Source organism: Vanacampus margaritifer, chromosome 13 (genome assembly GCF_051991255.1).
Source record: "Vanacampus margaritifer isolate UIUO_Vmar chromosome 13, RoL_Vmar_1.0, whole genome shotgun sequence".
NCBI classification, from domain to species: domain Eukaryota; kingdom Metazoa; phylum Chordata; class Actinopteri; order Syngnathiformes; family Syngnathidae; genus Vanacampus; species Vanacampus margaritifer.
In genome coordinates, this window is record NC_135444.1 from 5,040,626 (window position 1) to 5,059,905 (window position 19,280).

Sequence of the window (19,280 nt, forward strand, 5' to 3'; positions counted from 1 at the left end):
ATATTTTTGCCAAGGAACTATGTTGAAGTGGGTTGAAGAGTTTCATTAAAACAAAAACAATGCTTTGCCATCATCTTATGGCATCTTGGTGTCAAGTAACTGTGCTGAAGTGAAATGCGGATTCCATCCATTTATCCATCTTCTACCGCTTATCCGAGGTCGGGTCACGGGGGCAGCAGCTTTAGCAGGGAACCGGCTTCCCTCTCCTCAGCCACTTCAACCAGCTCCTCCAACAGGATCCCAAGGCTTTCCCAGGCCAGCCGAGAGACAATGTCTCTCCAGCATGTCCTGGGTCATCCCCGGAGCATCCCGCCGGTGGGACATGCCCAGAAGGCCTATCCAGGCATTTTCACATGGGCTAGGCTGAGCCGTCCCCCATGTGGGTGGGCGGCCAAGACAGTATACTAAGAGTAGAAACCAATTTGAATAAATTAGACTTTCTTCCGCATTTAGCAGAAAAGGCTCCAAAGCTGTGTACTCAATTGGCATCCAGTAAATAGTTCAAATGAGAATTATTTTCTATAACTATTATAGCCTTGGGTCACATGGCACAAGAAGGCATGCTCAGTTACTGTCGTATCAACTGATTTTCATTTGATTGTTTTATATTTGTGACCTAGAAATGTCTTTGATACACATTTACTGTAATTGTAAGTATATGTAATTGGGCTACTGTCATAGAACCAGTCAACTTGAAAAGTGATGAACCGCGATATAACGGGGGAACACTATAAACACGGTGCACTAATTGAAATTTTGCGTTGCTTTCTGCAGGCTACAGTACCATGAGCCCTCAAGAGGACAGCGAGAATCCACCGGGCAACAACGACCCACTTTCGGCGGGCGTCGACGTCGGTAACCACGATGACGACTTGGACCTGGACACCCCCCCTCAGACGGCAGCCTTACTCAGCCACAAATTCTACCCCTACCGACACACGCACACGCACCTTCACCCGCTGCACACGCACCACCTCCAGGCGGCCGTCACAGTTCACAGCGTGGACGCCGAGTGCTGATCCCACCCGAGCTCATCGTTGTTGCCATTAACTTTTTTTCCCACAAAGCTGAACTCAAGATGTGGTTTTTTTTTTAACACACTGAAAATGAGCAAACTATTTTTATTGACTTTATTTTCGGAAGAAGTCGGCCCTTCTGGACTCTTTTAAGAGCAACCTTGGAAAAGAAACAAATTGCATTTCGATGAGTTGATTGGAACGGTTGTGAACGAGCGGAGGGCCAACACCAACACAAAGCAGTGGAGCCACCAAGTTTTGACTTGTCATCACTACAGGACTCCCAGTAACATCATCTACATTCATAAAGAGGATGAACGTCATTTACACAAATAGAAAATCACTATAATGGTAAAAGATTTTTAAAAATATATATTTATTCAAGTTTGCCGGACAAATACAAGCGCTGCATCCGGTCATATAATATTTGTTTACACATGCATTGTTGAGACTATTGCCGTTTCTTCACTGTCTCATTGTGTAAACAATGAGCCTTTATTAAAAATTGAGTGTTTGTTCGATATGGCTGATATCGAGCCTAAAGGGGATATCAACCTTAAACATTTCTTTATGTGACTTAACTAGTCTAAACATGACATTGTAATTAATATTACATTTGCGGAATACGAGTTATGAAGCAAAATCAAGCTGTTTTTATCTATCTCAGGGGTCGGCCATTTTACCACTTGACTGAAGATGACATCTCGGTTGCTCTGGACTCGGGCTATGACCAATCACAGCTCATCTTTTTTCTGAAGCTGCGCTGATTGGTTGTTACCTGAAACCTGAGCAACTGTGATGTCATCTTCAGTCAACAGCAAGTGGAAAAATGGCCGCCCCCTGAGATAGATAAAAATGGCCGCCCCCTGAGATAGATAAAAACGGCTGCGATTTTGCTGCTTAACTCATATTCTACTTACGCAATATTAACCAAAATACCATATTTAGACTAGTGGGGCTGCTTAGAACATATTATTGTCCACCCCCTAAAAAAATTTTTTGGGGGGGAGGAGGTTGACTTCTCCTTTCAGGTCCATGTACAAGTCTGCTCTTTGTCCATGAAGCAGGATATCACGGTTATTGAATGAATGCTCAATTAACTTTCCATAATTAAACTGGAACTATTTTCTGTGTACACTTTCTGGGCGGAACATTCTTCCTGTAATACAACAAGGAAGTTGGCTTTCCACCAGCGTCACGACGAGCCGAACACTTGACTTGACTTGACACCTGCAGACTCTTGCAACGTGTGTACTGGACTTGCAAGTTTCAAAATGGCCAAGTTTGAAACGCGTTGTTGAAGAAGAATGCGAAGGAGAGATGCTGCTGTTTTACAGAGGAGAGCTCCTCTGTGGTTAACCACTCAAAGTGTGTGTGTGTGTTTGTGTGTGTGTGTGCGAGTGTGTGCGTGTGTTTATTTTGTCTCTGTCCACACAAGAGAAGTGACGGGAAGAACTTGTTTACTGTGTTTGTGTGTGTTTTCATTGTACGAATTTTTCCTCAAGATAGTACAATAGAATATAGTTAATTAATCCACTTATAGTTTTCCTCCTGATGAAGAGTCACAGTGTTGCTCAGTGGCTTTGATTGTTTATGAAGTCAAATTTTGACTTTTTGGTACAAATGTCTATTGTTTTCCAGAGATTCTTTAAGTAGAATCCTAAATAGCTATCCCTCGTTTTTCATTGTTGCCAAGTAAGCCTCTGCTGTTGGGCTTGATATGAAAGTGTGTTCATGGTGTCTCGCTATATTGAGGATGTCTTGGATATGTTTTAGGTTTATTTTTCTTTAGGTCCATATTGGATGGAAGTCACTACTTGGAAGAATTCATACTTACTCACTTTTACATGAGACTTATCGTTTTACAAAGTTTTATTGTGTGTTGTCGAAGCTCCCAAATGTGTTATTGTAGATATGGGTAGAGAACGGTACATTTTTTTAATGCAGATAAATAAATAAGCTGAAGTGTGAGCAACACAAGCAAGCGGCCCTTGTAAGAAAATAATTGGCACACATGCCGTGGGTCAGTCAAACTTTGAAGTAGGTGGGGCCACAATGACAAGAAGAAAAAAAAAGCTGAAATGCAATTAAAAGTTAATGTTGCAAGAATAACATTGCATCTACAGTGTATGAAGACAAAAGTGCAACGTAAAGAAATTAAACTTTTACGAGAATATAGCTGCAATATTAAGAGCATAAACTTCTAAATGCACACTCATTAAATTACAACTTTTCCACACTCATCACTGTAACAAGATTTCTCTCAATATTAAAATGTTATTCTCGTAACAGTGACACCAGTACATCTTTAGAATCTTGTTCTAATGTCTGCCTGTTTCCTTATGAGTGCTTTCACGACTTCAGTTTACTCATGCGACTCATTACATGTCACAATTCCAGTCCAAGCAAACTTCCAGGGCAATTATGTATTTCTTTTATTGTATGTATTTTTTTTTTAAGTAATAATAATTTTTGATTCTTTTTTGGGCATTTTTGTTTAAATTGTCAAAGGTTTTTAATCTGTATTCAGCAGCTGTTCTTTATGCCGTGTGTGTACAGATGTAACATTAAATCATGTACTGAAGGATGTACATCACCCCCCTCCCGTACTGGATCATATCAACTTATCAAATTGAGATTTATTGCAATGTGAATGTGATAAAAGTTCATTTTACACTTAAATCTGTGTTGTCTTTCTGTCATTTGTACTTTTTCTAACTACAGTGGAACCTCCAGAGTAGAATTCTTCTAAAAAGGAAAAAAGAATCACCCTTCACAGTTAATGCTCTTGTTGGCCAGGAACGGTCAGATGCTCAGGTCACTGTGAGGAGGCATTGTCATGGTGAAGCAACCACAAGTTGTTGTTAAATGGGATTCTACATTCCAACACAGGTGTACTTAAAATATCATTGCCTGATTGCTTTCTCAATGTTAATCTGGTTGATCTTTCTCCTGCCACTAGAATGAATATGCACTCAACCAAAGTGAAAACTCTTTTGCCGTGTTTGCACTTCTGGCAGCAGGTGGCAGTAAAATCAGCACAAGAAGCCTGATAGGAGTGGAACAAGTAGTCTACACTATTTTATAAGCAAACGTAATGACACCAAAAGAATTCTTGACATGGAATGTTTGAGCCAAATGTTAGATATATCTTTGTACTATAAGTAGTTATCTCCTGATAGACACATTGTTAAGCAGCTGATTAATAAAAGGCTACAGCAACAAACGCAATGGATTTTTATGTACCTGTACTAGCAGCACAAACGCCATAAAACGGTAACAACGCTTTATTATAGTGATGCTTGTGAATGATACGAGCAAAACAAAGTATTTTGTAAATATAAATAAATGTGAAGCCACGTTTTTATGTAACTATATTAGCAGCGCCCTCCTTAAATGCGCCAACATAAAGCACCACAGAACAAATCTAAAGCCCATGAGTTACTCACTCACCATAACACTAAATGAAGAGCCGCTGATTGGCCATGGACGGCGCAGCTGGACAGCAAGAACCGGAGACCAACAAACGTACTGGAAGTCCACAGATTCACTTTATTAAAAGGATCACACAAAAAACAGTGGTCTTCTCGGCACCACCACGCGTCACAATAACCGTACACGTCCACCGCGTAAACATTGATAACCAAAACAAAAAAAGTGCTGCATATGCCCAACAAAAACAAGGAGGCGCCACACTGCGAATTCCAGTTACAGACACTCCCCACCTTACGAACGAGTTACGTTCCGGACGATCGTTCGTAAGGTGAATTTGTTCGTTGCTATATTTTGTATTATAATTTATGTTTAAAGCCTATTATAAGTATATTGAAGGTTTATGTAAGTATGTTTAAGGCTTGTACAAGTAACCTGCATTCGTTTGTACTGAAAAAAACTTTTAATAAAATGGAGAGAATACGTACAGTACTGTACTGTACTACGTATGTTAGAGAGAGAGAGCGAGAGACACACACAGTATGTACATGTACGTAATAAGATAAATAAAATGAAGTTTAACTTACTTTTGGAAGATGTACTCGATGCTTAAGGAGATGATGGAGGAGGAGGAAGAGGAGGATTTTATATCATGAGAGATTCTTCGTCGTCGCTGGAATCGGCTTCAAAAGTTATTTCCTGCTTCATGGGGACCGGCGTTTCTTCCTCCTCCTCCTCGACACGTTGCTCAGCCTCCAATGAGCTCTCACAGCGCCAATCGTCGGTATTAGCGGCGGAAAGAAGCACCACGCGCAATACAAAATCTAACTTACAGCATTTCTTTCCGAACATTTTTCGACATACTGTACGCGCAGAAATGTTAGTATGTACCGTTGTTCGTAACTCGAATGTTCGTAAGTAGGGGAGCGTCTGTATTTAGTTGTAAATCAAGTTTGAAATAAGATATCCACTTTGTTTCACTTCACGATCGTGTGCTACATCGTGTTTAACTTTTTACCTAAAATTTCGACGTAATATATTTATGCTTGTGGTCGTACCGTGCCAAAGTTTTGAAAAACTCAAGGGGGATGAATATGTTTTTTGGGGTCTTATTCCTAAGTGTGTATTCAGGTAGAGAACTTGAATTAGGGAAGAAATGCTGTTGGAGTAAAATGTACTAGCATTATGAAGCTCATGATTTTGAGTGGCACACAACCACAACACGCTCCTCGTTTTGTTGTTCCAATACCAATACAGTCTTCATGCATGAATGTGACGTCCGCATGCATGCACATGTCGTGCCAGCATTTTTCCAAAATGTTGACCCAAGTTTATTGTTGTGTAAATGATCTGGCTTCATGTTCAAATGCTCCTGTGTAAACTGTCTCTTCTTCTGCCATTGTAGACCGGATATATTGTTAATTGTCCAAATAGCACATACGGGGGATGAAACCAGCGACTGCACAATAATCCCACAGTATCGCTGTCATGCTCACGGAGCCATATTAAAGAATGTTCTTGCCTCCTCTGCTGTCGCTAGTGCTTGACTTGACTTTGCCAAGCAAAGCCAGTAAATTAGAGCACAGAGCTCAGTGTCCAAGACCCCTTGGGTCATTTCACTCTCTGCTCTGCCAGCAAGTAAAGCAGGCATGCACTCGCAGCATATTTCCAAGCCCTACTTTTCCAAAGTCGTCTAGCAAAAGTGATCATGCAAACAGTCTTTTGCATACCGTGCGTTGATGAGGAGCACTTTCCATTAGGTTTGTCACTATTGAATATTAGTGCAACCAATTATTCTATTGATTATTACATTGATTAATTAAATTGGATAACATTTTGTTTTGCATTAAAGGGCAAGTCAACCCAAATACAATAATATGTTCTATGCAGCTCCACTAGTCCAAACACGGTAACACAGGTAACAACCAATCACAGCTTCGCTTCAGAAAACAGGCGAGCTATGATTGGTCGCATTTGTTAAACGAGCCCTGAGCAACAGTGCAAAATGGCCACCCTCTGAGATGGATTACACTGCTTCACTCATATTCAACAAATGCAATATTAATCAGAATGCCGTGTTCAGAAAAGTGGGGTGCACATACAACATATTGTAAAGAAAATATTTGGGTTTCCTTTTTTGGTTGAATTTTAAATTTAAACAATGGCTCTAAAGTTTAGAGCCATAGAAATCGTTAAGAGTCTTAACGATTACTTGATTATGAACGCAGTTCTCAATTAATTTGATAATTGATTATGTAATCAATTAATTTTGACACTCATACTTTTTATTTCATTGTAGTTAATGCTGGAAGCAACTGCTGACAAGAACTAGTGAACTAGATGGGAAGGTTTCAGATATCCGTACTTGAGGATTTATTTTACTTTTACTCTCTACATATGAAAACATACACTATTCATAGAGATGTCAAAAGATTAATCACGATTAATCACTTGATTAAAAAGGCTTTTTATTAACATTTTCTGCCCGCCAAATTTGAAGAGCACTTGTTGTGTGTTCATTGTTTCCACATTTAATGTTGTGAGGATGTCTTCAACACTTTTTGATCCACTGCACACTTTTTACTTGCATAACTTAAAGCTAACATATATAGTACTGTATACATAGAGCTAGCTAGCTAACAGATGTATGTGGAAGGATGCTAACAGAAACAGTATTGTATAGATAGATAGATAGATAGATGGTGGGGGGTTTGTATATTCTGGTCTATCAACAATAATAAACCCTGACGTGTTCTGATGACCACTGAAATGAGGGCATTAATTGAACAGGGAACTCTCCATATTATCTTCTCCATGTGTTCAGGTCAGCTGTTTTTAATAGGTCAAGCCCAGCATCCATTTTAGAGAACGTGCTACACTAAAGAGGTAGCACTGACACACTCAAGTTCCCATCCTAGCTAGTTGGCCAGATTGGACCACAGAGTGAGATGTCTGCAATCACAATGGAGGTCAACACCCGGATCCGTTAGCTGTCAACTCCTACACGCAAGAACCACTTTGACACTCAGGGTTCACTCCGGGCTTTTTCCCTCCGCTGTGTCCCCCCCCCCGACGCTCACCAAGCGCACACCAGGTGCCACTCCGCCACTCGGCTCACCCACGCCTTCATGCTCTCAGTCCCAGCGAGCGTTTTCCTCTCAGTACTCCCACCCACTTCAAAACGCTATGAATCAATGGCTGACAGGCTCAAACACCGACAGGGTTGATCAAATTGGTGAGGGACCAGCAAGCTTTTCTACTTCATTTGTAAAGCATAAGCCAATTATACTGCGCAGGTTTTAATTTGTCCCAACACCTTCAGAGATGCAAGTTTGGCTCATGATTGTGAGCAGCTTCAGGTGGTTTTGCTGTTTGCGTTATTTTATGGTTGTGAGTGTGAGTGCCTCAGGGAAATGTGAAAACAATAATGATTGTCTCGTAAGAATTATGTTCAACACTTTAAAGGAAGGGATTCATGCATTTCAAAAATGAGCCTGCGTGACAGACAAGTCCTTGGCGTCTTGTCAGATAACAACTGCTCAATGATTCATGTCCTCCAATCTGTCAGCAGCACTCACGCAAGATTCTGCCGTTTAATATCATTTTTGGATGCCATTGCAGCATATATGATTCTCGTTAAGAAACAGGAGACCTTGGAAAATGGACTCCTCAATGGTTTGTATACAAATAGTTATCTGTGGAGCGCTCGCTCAAGTGTAAAATGAATGAATGAAAAAAAATATTTATTTTTTTTTTTGGGGGGGGGGGGGGGCTGCAATCTCCATTTATTTATTTTCATTCATCATTATTATTAATGTATTATGTTTTTTAAAAATCATTTATTCATTTCCATTTTTGACCTTTTTACAGGATAACATCACTTTAGCATCACACTTGATATCGATGTGTCTCTCGTGACCAGCTAGCTAAGCTAAGCTAAATTGAAATGCTTCAACATGCGCCAATGTGAGTCTCGCGCGCACACACACACACACACACACACACACACACACACGCACACACACACGCACACACACACACACACACACACACACACACACACACACACACACAATTTTGCGCTCAATGAAGTTAGCATTGTGGTAGCACTGCAGAGACTCAGATCAGGGCAAACGTCCCACATCTCCGCTCATTTCCAAATTGTGAGTTGCATATTCCGTACGTAAGTTCTACATAAAGATTGGTTGATTGAGCATTTCAACCAGATTAAAAAATGGACTTTGACTAGGCCACTCCAAAACCTTCTTTTGGCTTCTTTTAAGCCATTGAAAAGTTGACTTGATGTGCTTCAGCTTGAGGTCACAAACTATCTCTCTCAGGATCCTCTAGTAAAGCAGAATTCATGGGTCCATCAATCTCAGCAAGTCATTGAGGTTCTGAAGTGGTAGAGCAGCCCCACCATCATCACACTACCGCCATTGACTGTTGGTATGAAGTTCATTTTCTGAAACGCTGTGTTACATTCCATTACAGATGTAATAAGACATCACATACTTTCCAAAAAGGTCAGCTTTCATTTTGTCTGTCCGTACAACATTTTGCCAAAAGTCTTGGCAATCACTCAGGTGTGTTTTGCAAAAGTAAGACAAGCCTTTTATGTACTTTTTGGCCAGCAGTGGTTTTCGCCTTAGAACTTGGCTAAGGATTTTATTTTTGCCCAGTCTCTTTGTCCTTGTTGAGTCATGAATACTGACCTTAACTGAGGTAAGGAAAGTACTTCAGACATCGTCTTGGGTTCCTTTGTGATCTCCTGGATGAATTGTCGCTATGCTCTTGGGGTAATTTGTGTAGGCTGGTGTCACGATGGGGTGGAGGACCCAAATGCAGGGAGGCAGGAGAACCGGGGCAAGGTTGAACATCATTTATTAACAAAAACACTAACAGGGGCACCGCCGGGTAAAATGCTAAACCAACAAAGCTCTGAAAAGACCAAAAATCAAAGTAACAACAAAACACAAGAGTGGTGACAGCGACAATGATCCAACAAAGACTGAAAGAAACCGGAAAACTAAATACAAGCCAACTGACGAGACAACGAGAGACACCTGGACAAGACACACGTGGCTGGGGGAGATGATTGGATGATACAAGGGAACAGGATGACGAGTACAGGTGCAAACAGAACCTAACAAGTAGGGGTGGGAATCTTTGAATGTCTCACGATTCGATTCCGATTTTTGGGTCTGCGATTCGATTCAGAATCGATTTTTGAATCAAAATAACTAGATTGACAATGATTTTAGCTTCAATCTATAGATGTGCAAGGAATTGTAATGATCTACTCCAGTCTGACTTGCTAATGCTAATTAGCGCGTTACTCGCGGCATTTTTATCACTCAAAAGAACGGCTCCACGCTGCAAAAAAACAACTTTTATCGGAATAACTTGATCGGGACTTTTTCCTTCTACTCTCTAATGTGACTACAACCTAACAGTGTATTAGACCACGTGGAACCACACTGCCCCTAAGTGGCCAAATCGCGTACAACATGAACAGCGCTCCAAATAAAGGCACACACAGACAAAGGCAAGACAGTATAAAATAATTTAATTAAAATCGATTTGGGGACATTTAAAACAGATTCCGAATCATATTAAATGAGAATCGCGATTCTTATAAGAATCAATTTTTTTTGGCACACCCCTACTAACAAGCAAGCCAAAACAACAAACCTAAGCATGATATACGCAAATCATAACAGCTAGCTATACCTGGGAAGGCTTTCTCAATTTGTGGATAATGGTTCTACTCACTGCTTTAGGAATGAACGTTCCAGAATGTTCTGTTCTTGAATCTTTTTGGACCATTTGTTGGCAGCTTTTTGAGATCTTTTGGCCAACTTCATTCTGTCAAACAGGTTCTATTTTGTTCAAATGTACAAAAGTTTATACAAAGTAGTCATTTTCTTTAGGTTTCTGATTTTCATTGGAGCTGGGAAGTATTTGATAGATTGCGTTAGAAAGTTAGGTTTATATTTTGTTAATTATTTTGTACTTTCTTTTCTTCCTCTGTTCTTTTTTTTACGGCAAAATAAAAACAATAAAAAAAAAAGAAGAAGTTCTATTTAGTGTGTTTCTTGAGTGAACACTGAACAGATCTGGAGGCATTCACGCTTGGGTGTGGTCAGTGAAAATGTGATAATTAAATTTGTCGACGAATACATGTATGCATTTGTTGTGGTTTGTCTTCCGTACTGGTTGATAGAGAATTGTTCTACGACGAAATGTGCAAATGGAAGAGGAGGAAAATAAAAACAACAATTTAAAAAAAAAAGTGTAATTGTGATTGTTTGCTGATGTCAGAATTTATCCCTGTATGTTATATTTCTCTCACTTTGTTCATTGGTGAGTAACATGCATTCAGTTATCCTTATTCTGCCTACACAGAGTGCTATGGAAACTAAAGCCAGATCAGTGTTTACTGTTACGGAGCGTACTGTGGTGAAAAGAACTGATCTGTCCCTCGTTATGGAAACGTGCCTTGTGTCATCTCTGTGTGTTGACCATTGCTCACTGGATTTTACTGGGCCCCATCTTCTTCCAGCACCCTTCATGCATACAGTCCGAATACAGTTCAGTTAGTTGGCAATGTGAGATCATTTTCACCCACCAACAACTGTGATTGTCTGGACCTTGAACTGCCAAGAAACACTTCACACAGATGGCAAGAGAGAACATGGGGGTTGGAAGATGGGGTTTGATTTCAATATCTCTTGACAGACCAGGGTATAATTGTGCTGGAGATATTTTGTAAGTGGGTTGAAGTGCGTCCTACGTGAGTGTGACTGTATGATTATACCGTGTTTTTGTGTCTGTCAGACTGTAACTCATGCAGCCTGCAGAAGCTACACACACATTGCGAGGGCTCTGCGGGGAAGCAGTGTTCCCAGTGTTTGCCAGGAGCAGCTTTCCACCCTCCGTGGGCAGGCATGCTCAGTTGGCTGTTAGGTTGGCATTCACTTCCTGACATGGATGGAGAGCAGGGAAGCACACAACCATTCATAGTCACAAGGGAAACAGGAGCCTCTCGTGGTTTCCAAATATGTGGGGAACAAATTGTAAATTTGGTGTCTCCACCGGAATATCTCTTTTGTTTTTACCTCCAATATTATATAAAACGTACATGTATGTTTTTATTGTAAATTGGTCCAAAGGATTGTGAAGACCTCAACTCTATTTAAATATTGTGGCATCACAAGGGGGACGTGTAGTGGAGGGACACTACATTCCTTTTCAGAAGCCAGGGACTTGCAACAAAATGGCCGCCCATCTGGACACTTCATCATCCAAGATGCCTCAAAACAGCACCAGGTGTGGTCACTTAGGCCCCTTGATTAAAGCAGGTCTGACTGATTGGAATAAAAGGAGCACAAAGAAGCAGAAGAAGACTGAGGTGGTGGTGGAGAAGGACTGGAAGGGCTTGAATACAAAATCACCACATCACCACCACACATTAACAGAAGCCCAGAGGTGTTGATTGAGAAGGATTTCATATGTATACATCCAGTGTTTATAAAATGTTTATTTCTAGGGCTGTCACTAACAAATATTTTTAGAATTGATTATCCTATTGATTATTCCATTGATTACCCCACACATAGCTCTTAGGTTCGGAAAGGTTGGTGACCCTTGTACTACACTAGACCTATTTCGGTGTGTCACGTTGAGCATAATCATGCTTCATAAAACCAGTTTATTTATTTACACTGTATTTTACAGTGTTATTGTATTTACACTTTGCGAAACAGCGCTGTAGTTGGACGGTTGGACCGAATTAAAAAACACATTTTGTTGCGTTCATTGTTAATGCCAACTGTATAGAACGTTGAAATTTTGCAATAAAATATTGTTTGTCAAGTTAGTCGAGTCGAGTTTTTCTGTCTCACTATCACGCACACTCAGCAGCGCACTTCATTCACTTCCCACCTGCTCGCTGCCTCTCGCTCTTCCCGCTCACTCTGCTCTCAGACATCCAAAATGGCGGCAGCGTCATCCATCCAGCCGCCGAATGTCCACTCCTCTGTCGCCCGAGAAAGTACACTTTTCCCGCGGAGGAGCAGCCCCGAGAGCCGGCAGCAGCCAGAGAATGAAGTGGCGGCGGCGGCGTCGGCTGCTGCGGGAGCGCAGCCCGCGGAGCCATGGACAAACCTCCGTGACTTGCCGGAGCTGGAGTCGGAGGAGATAGAGAAGAGGCTCGCTAAAACTCGCCAAGAGCTTAGCAACAGGCGGAAAATACTCATTAAGAACCTCCCGCCCGACACGACTAATCAGGTAGAGTTATTTTTAAAGTTACAGCTGGCAAAGTCAGAGTATAGAGCGGTGCGGTTCAAGTTGAAGAAGCGCCATGTGTTTTATATGCGTCCATGGTGCGTGCGTAAAATAGTTTACCTGACGCTTCTCGTCCTGCAACTGATAAATAGGAGTAACGTGATGTCAATGTAGATCAGTTATGTTTACATTGTGTTAGTGGGACTGCGTGTAATTAGGCTGCCTGCCTGGCAGTGACAGTGAAGTGCTAAAACTGTTAGTTTGTTCATCCAAAAAGTCATTTATGGATGCTTGTGACATTCATCCACCAATTTCGTATACCAGTAATGTGCGTAGAGTTCGATTTACGTTTCTCATATGAGGCAGGGTCTTGTCAATTTTGTAAAGAGCAACTCCAACAATGGTGACCTAAGCCTGGGTTGGACGTTTTTTGTGCTTATATGGACACTTTTGATTTTCGAAATGGACGTATGGGGCCAGTTCATATAAAGATGAGGTGTAACAATGGTAAATAATACACAGTAATAGTAAATAATTATTTATCATTTTTCATTAAGCAACAATTTGATTAAATAATGTTAAATGTAGCCTACATATAACCTTTAAAAAAATATTTTCAAATATTTACAATTAATTAACCGTGCAAATATTTATTGAGATTAATGAATAAGAATGAATAAATACATGTCATTAACTAATTTTAGGACTAAAAAACTGTTCAATTAAAGCAGCAAATATTACAAGAGTGTAATACTACTAATGTATATGGTCAGTGGGTTGGATTAAAAATCAAAGCGGATCGTATGTAGCTCCAGGGCTATGCTTTGCTCACCCTTGCTTTAGCTCAACGATTTTGATGTGAAATAAATGTCTGAAATTCCTCTTATGCATTGCTATGCAAGAATTACATTTGATCTCTCAGCTTTGATTTTATTTTAGTGTATTTCATTTACTGTTTTTTTATGTTGGATGTCGTCCTCATGCAAACCTTGCTGAGGCAGTGTACAGGGATTTGTGTTGATCCATGCAGGACTGTTTTAACTGCATGAGGAGAAAAGGTGTTGTGATAAAAAAAAAATGAATTAAATGAAGTAGAATGTCTTTCTCTGCATTCTCCACTATGTCAGTGTGTCACAGCCATTGTGTTATGTGTCGGTAGCCTGAGCAAAGCGGCGTGATGACTGCCCTGCTGAATGTGCACATACTGTCCAAATATTTAAAGGAATATGTCTGTTTTGTTTTTGATATTGGATGCTGTGACTTACTGACTGACTGCAGTACTGTTAATTGGCACAAAGCTCTTATCCTCTTTCTCTGTCTCTGTCTGTCTGTCTCTCTCTCTCTGTCTCGTTTTTTTTTTTTTTATCTGTTCTTTTCAGCTGCTTGGTCATCAAGTAATGCATCTGTATGCCATTTTATGCCGGAACAGATTTGCTGTTAGGGAGTTTGATATACTCCTTCTGTGGTTATTTGTATTGTGATGTATATTTATTGGAAATGCAGAATAAGGTTTGAGAGGAGACAAAGAGAATGGAGCAATAAACAACAGAAAACAGTAACAACAGTATATGACAACAGTACATTACATAAGAGTTGGATTCTGTTTAAAGCTCTCATATTGATCAACTTTTCAACATACTAAAATAGTTCTCAAATGTATAAAAGACATGTCTGTGACATGCATTTGTCAAAATTGACTTTGGATCTAATATTTTTGCTGTCCCTAAATCAGCCAAAAAACGCTTTGTTCAAAACAGCCTGTTTTAGGGGTGTGTCAATTTTATGTAAATAGCTGCACCAGGCCACGCCTAGGCCACACCCTTCTCTTTCGAAGGGGCAGTGATTTCGGTCATGGTAGCCATGCGCTAATTTTTTGAATGGAAACGACTGGCCATGGGAGCAGAAGAAAAGAAAAATACAGACATGTCTTTTACACATTTGAGAACTATTTTAATATGTGGAAAAGTGGCATAACGTTTTACCATAAGAAAAAGTAGCATAACGTTACTACAGAGACTAAGTTGTAGCGTTAGTTTGTGATTGTTTAGGCAATGGTATTTTTATCGTAACCGGCAAATCTCCCGTGAACGTTATTTTGTCGTAAATGTCTCAGATTTTCCGTGAATGCTTGTAGACATTTACAAGCGGTTATGAATGACACAAATGTGCACATTTAGGCCACTGCGCGGTCGCAACGTGCAAGCCGTCTCGTCGAGACCACTTAGCGGCCGGTTAGCATCACAAAGTCATGTCAACTAGGTGGCGAGTTGCCAGTCACGGCAAATTAACCACCGCAGGATTGGATCTTGACGAAACAATACGCAACCGCTTCGTATTATCCAACCACCGTCTGTTTTATCATTGCTGACCTCTAACCAAACAACCTCCACACGACAAATGTAGCTCCCACTTTAGGCACTAAAAATACACCAGTAATATGGTCGAAGGTGCACATCTCTTATTAGAAAGGATAGGAAGGAAGGCTAAATAAAAAAATTTAAACTTACATCATTCCCGTTGTCGCAGTCGTGTCACACTGTTGGGACCGATCCATTTTGTTTAAACGTGTTGCAAATCCAACTCTGAACAGGCTTTCACTAACAAAATAGTCCTTTGAGAAATAATGTCAGTACATGTCCTTCAAAAATAAAAGTAATCCACTGTCTTCTCAAAGACTTGGGATGAAGGAAGCAACCACTTTTTCCTGATCATTGTTTCCCCTCTCCACGGAGCATTTGCGAGCAGTTGAGAAAAAGAAAGGAGCATCCAGCTTCTCGAATTTCAGTGGGCGTGAAAAACCTTTACCAGAGGTGGTGCCACTAACGCAAGGGGGCTGGGTTGAGTGCACTTCCGTGTCGTTTTGACGTGATTAAAATAACGGAAGTTTAATCTGCCCGTTTCAAGCACACATTTTAGAAAGTCGCAGATTTTTTCATACCTGGTTGAATTGTAGACAGGCCGGGGATGCATATTTTTGATAGAAAACCCTACTAAAGTGCATTTTCATACTGTGGGACCTTTAAAGTGGACAAGCAAGGCAACAAGTAGCAAAAAAGACAGGATGGGACAGGACAGAGGTAGTGAGCTCGGTAGTACGGGTGTATGGTGTGAGAGTCGCCTTTAAAGAATTTAAGTGTTATCTTAGTTTTGCCAGCACATACTATATGTTAATTGGCTCTGCTTGTCTCGACCCTTGTGAGGAAAAGCGGTTAAGAAAATGGATGGATGGATGGATGGATGCCTCTGCTTGTTTTAGCGGCTGAGATTGTCCTCATTAGTTGCATGTTTACTGTTGCTGTTTTGTACTTACCACAGTTGTTCATGAGAAAATTACATTTTACAACTTTTGGAAAGGCCAGTATATATTGCAGTTCATATAAGTATAATTAGAAATTACAAAGATTAAAAACATTAGACAGGAATGACAATCTAAGCATTATCAAAACTTGTTTTGACTGACAATATTGAGGGTATATTTGGTCGTAAAATGCAAAACAAAATCAGCATTATTAACAGAATTCTCCATGGGATTATTGATTTATGAAAGAATGTCATCATGGTCCTATACTCAACTGTAAATTGTCTGATGGATCCTCTGTCTGACTCGATCTACTATCCACTTACAGTACCTACTGCCCCATTAATGAAAGCTTTAATGCATTTACTGTTCATGTGTTTGGGCTTGAGTTTATTGTAAGAAACATTTAGTGCTGTTACTAACGATTTAAAAAAAATTGAGTCTCCTATCGATTATTCCATTGATTATTCGACAAATTTTTTTTTATATCTATTTTTACTATTAATTTTTTGAAGTCCACTAAGGTTGAACGTCAGTTAAATTTAGTGGATATAAATACTACACACATATGCACATATTACACAAACGGCAACAAAATTTGCCTTTGCGAAACGATTAACAATCGCAATTAGCATTAGACCTTAATAAACTCGAATCACTTACTTATTGTACTTTTCCTGAAAATCACTTCATAGTCCAACATATAAAAAATCCAATTTGATGAAAATATTAAATGGTAAATGGAGTACACTTAAATAGCGCTTTATCTTCATCATATCTTTACTAAGCCTGACGTATTTGCTTGTCTTGTTCAAACATATTGAGTTGTCAAAGCCTACAATGGCCATTGATGCAGCATACTAACAGCAGAGAAAGGTTTTTCAAATAACTTATTTTATGCTCCAGGAGCATATATTAGATACCGCCTTTCTGTTGCTGACACACGTAGGGCAGCCATCTTACGTGTGTTTAGCTCCAATAAATTCATTAGAACTCTTTTATTTATTTAGAAATTTTGACGCAGATTGTTTTGTTACAAACTTAAGACATGTAGCGATGCTAATTTTCTCCCTTTTCAGTCTAAAGAGACCACAAACAAACCCTAAGAAGCGTCTTAGTACTGGTGAATGCCGGTCAGAGTACATCGGCAATAAGTGTCCGTGTCGAAACACAATATATTGGTTCTGGCAACTTAACGGTCCGGTCATTGTTTTCCAAAGTAAAAACAGATGTTTGCAAATTATGTGTATGTCCATATGTCCAAATATTTTGATTAAACAGAAGATAATCAGTCTTCTTTCATCACGGACTATAGAAATCAGTGAACAATTACTTCAGGGGATTTGGACAATTTTAAAATAAATCGATTAATTTTGACAGTTCTACATTATGCACTCGCCGAAAAGTGGCCATCGTCAACGACGGGATGCGAAGGGAGAGAGGGAAGTGCCCAGCTCTGGTGACTATTATCAATTTGCATCAACAATGTTAAGGAGTAGTTTATGTGTACACATGTGCACAATGAGCAGTGGCAGCAGTGGAACATGATAACTCACTCTGAGGGACCAACAAATTCACATTCTCTAGTAGCTAGCATTATCACCAGTATTTATGTCTGTCAACAACAATGGCGGATAGCCGTGTAGTAGTCATTTTGCGCAGCCTCCTCAGCTTGCTTATGCTTTTGCAGCAAAATATTTTGCTCCTTTATTCTCACGTTCAACAAGCAGTGTTGTTGTACTTGAATCACCCGCCATCGTCACTTCTCCTGGGTTTGTCCTTTTCATGTTGTTTTGATACATGCAAAGCCATGTTTGTTCTGTAGATTGCAATAAAGTTAGAATTTTTGTGGTGCAGTGTTTACGGAAATAAATAGGGTCCCACTTGTCATTCTCAGTCCTGCAGCATTTGTAGCAATTTCAAGGATTTTGTGCTTGAACTAACCGGTCAGTTCTATTTGTATGTTTGTATAACAGTGTTACTCTTTAAACCAAGTCAAACTAAAACTGATGCACACGCTCAGTTCATATATGATTATTGATGACGTACAGTATAAGGCAGTAGTCCGACCAGAAATATAGTTCAGCACTCCTCAAACTCCTCTGTCGACAAATGGTTGCCAGTCCGTGAAATATCTGTCCTACCATGAATTGGTCCCTGACAGAAAAAGATTGAGGACCACTGCTATAAGGGACGAACGCAACCAGACTGTAATCACATTTGTTATATATCGATTTATAAAGAGGCCGAGGTTGGATTTGAAATTTTTCGGGAATTTACCGGCAGTTTGGAACTCTGCTTTAAAACTCTAACCCTAGTTTGAAACCCTAACCCGTGTTTAAAACCGTAATTTCAAACCCAAACCCTAGGTTCAAATGCTAATTTGGTGAAAAAGTGATTGCTGTTTGTAGTTGGAACCTTCAGTTATAAAGCAGGCACATGGACTACCATGTGCACCTACGACTGCTGCTACAACTACCAGGAGTCCAAATCCCCCATTGGTTTGAATGGCGAGGCTACCAGGTGTCGGTTCCCCCCATTTGTTTGAATGGGCTGGGCGACAGGACTTTGTCATTTGACTACTACCTGGTACACATCCATCTATCCATCCATCCATCCATCCATTTATTATTCCACTTGACCTGATTAGGATTGCAGGTGACCTGCAACCTATCTCAGCGGAAATGTGTCAAAAGGTGGGCTATATCTGGTTGCCAGAAAGTCGCAGGGTATGGCTTATAGCAAACAGAAATGGTTTGCCACGGTCTAGTAAGAAATACTGTAGATTGTGACTAGAAGTGTGATGAAATTGTCTTGATTAATTAACCAGTTACAATTCTCCTTCCATAATTTTTACCAGTGCAGAGTCACAGGATAGGGTGGACAACAACCTAGCCTAAGTGATTAGTAGGGGACATATTATTACACAACTATGTCAAGTTTTTATGAATTGCCTATTTCTGAAAATGTGTCTGTGAGCATCACAGTTCTGTAATACAACACTGTGAATATTTGTAACAATGAGTGCAGTAGCTGTATGTAATCGTGCAAGCTTTCCTGTCTGGACGGTAGACCTGTGACTCATCTTGTATTTTCTCTCTGTAGCATGTCACACTATCAGTGGGTCAAGGACACCGTCACTGCTGCTAAAGAGGCCAAGGAGTGTGTAAAGCCCCCGTCCTCCCATCTTTAACACACTTACATAAACCTTTGTTTATTAGCCACCCCATTTATGACATCCCAAC

At 40.2% G+C, this 19,280-nt stretch overlaps 2 protein-coding genes across 3 annotated transcripts in view; both read left to right on the plus strand.

The window, feature by feature from the left end:
* The window catches only part of cachd1 (cache domain containing 1), an 89,779-nt gene extending 86,081 nt beyond the window's left edge, over positions 1-3,698 (plus strand). The window contains exon 27 of the mRNA XM_077584664.1: positions 775-3,698. Coding sequence (XP_077440790.1) covers positions 775-1,019 — 245 coding nt within the window. The 3' untranslated portion in view covers positions 1,020-3,698. The remainder of the gene's footprint in view (positions 1-774) is intronic.
* An 8,677-nt stretch (positions 3,699-12,375) lies between these two features.
* The window catches only part of raver2 (ribonucleoprotein, PTB-binding 2), a 63,364-nt gene continuing 56,459 nt past the window's right edge, over positions 12,376-19,280 (plus strand). Inside the window, exon 1 of one of the 2 annotated variants that reach the window (XM_077583177.1) lies at positions 12,376-12,740. In XM_077583177.1, the coding sequence (XP_077439303.1) occupies positions 12,447-12,740 (294 nt within the window). In that variant the 5' untranslated portion in view covers positions 12,376-12,446. The remainder of the gene's footprint in view (positions 12,741-19,280) is intronic. The other variant, XM_077583176.1, reaches the window with a different exon arrangement.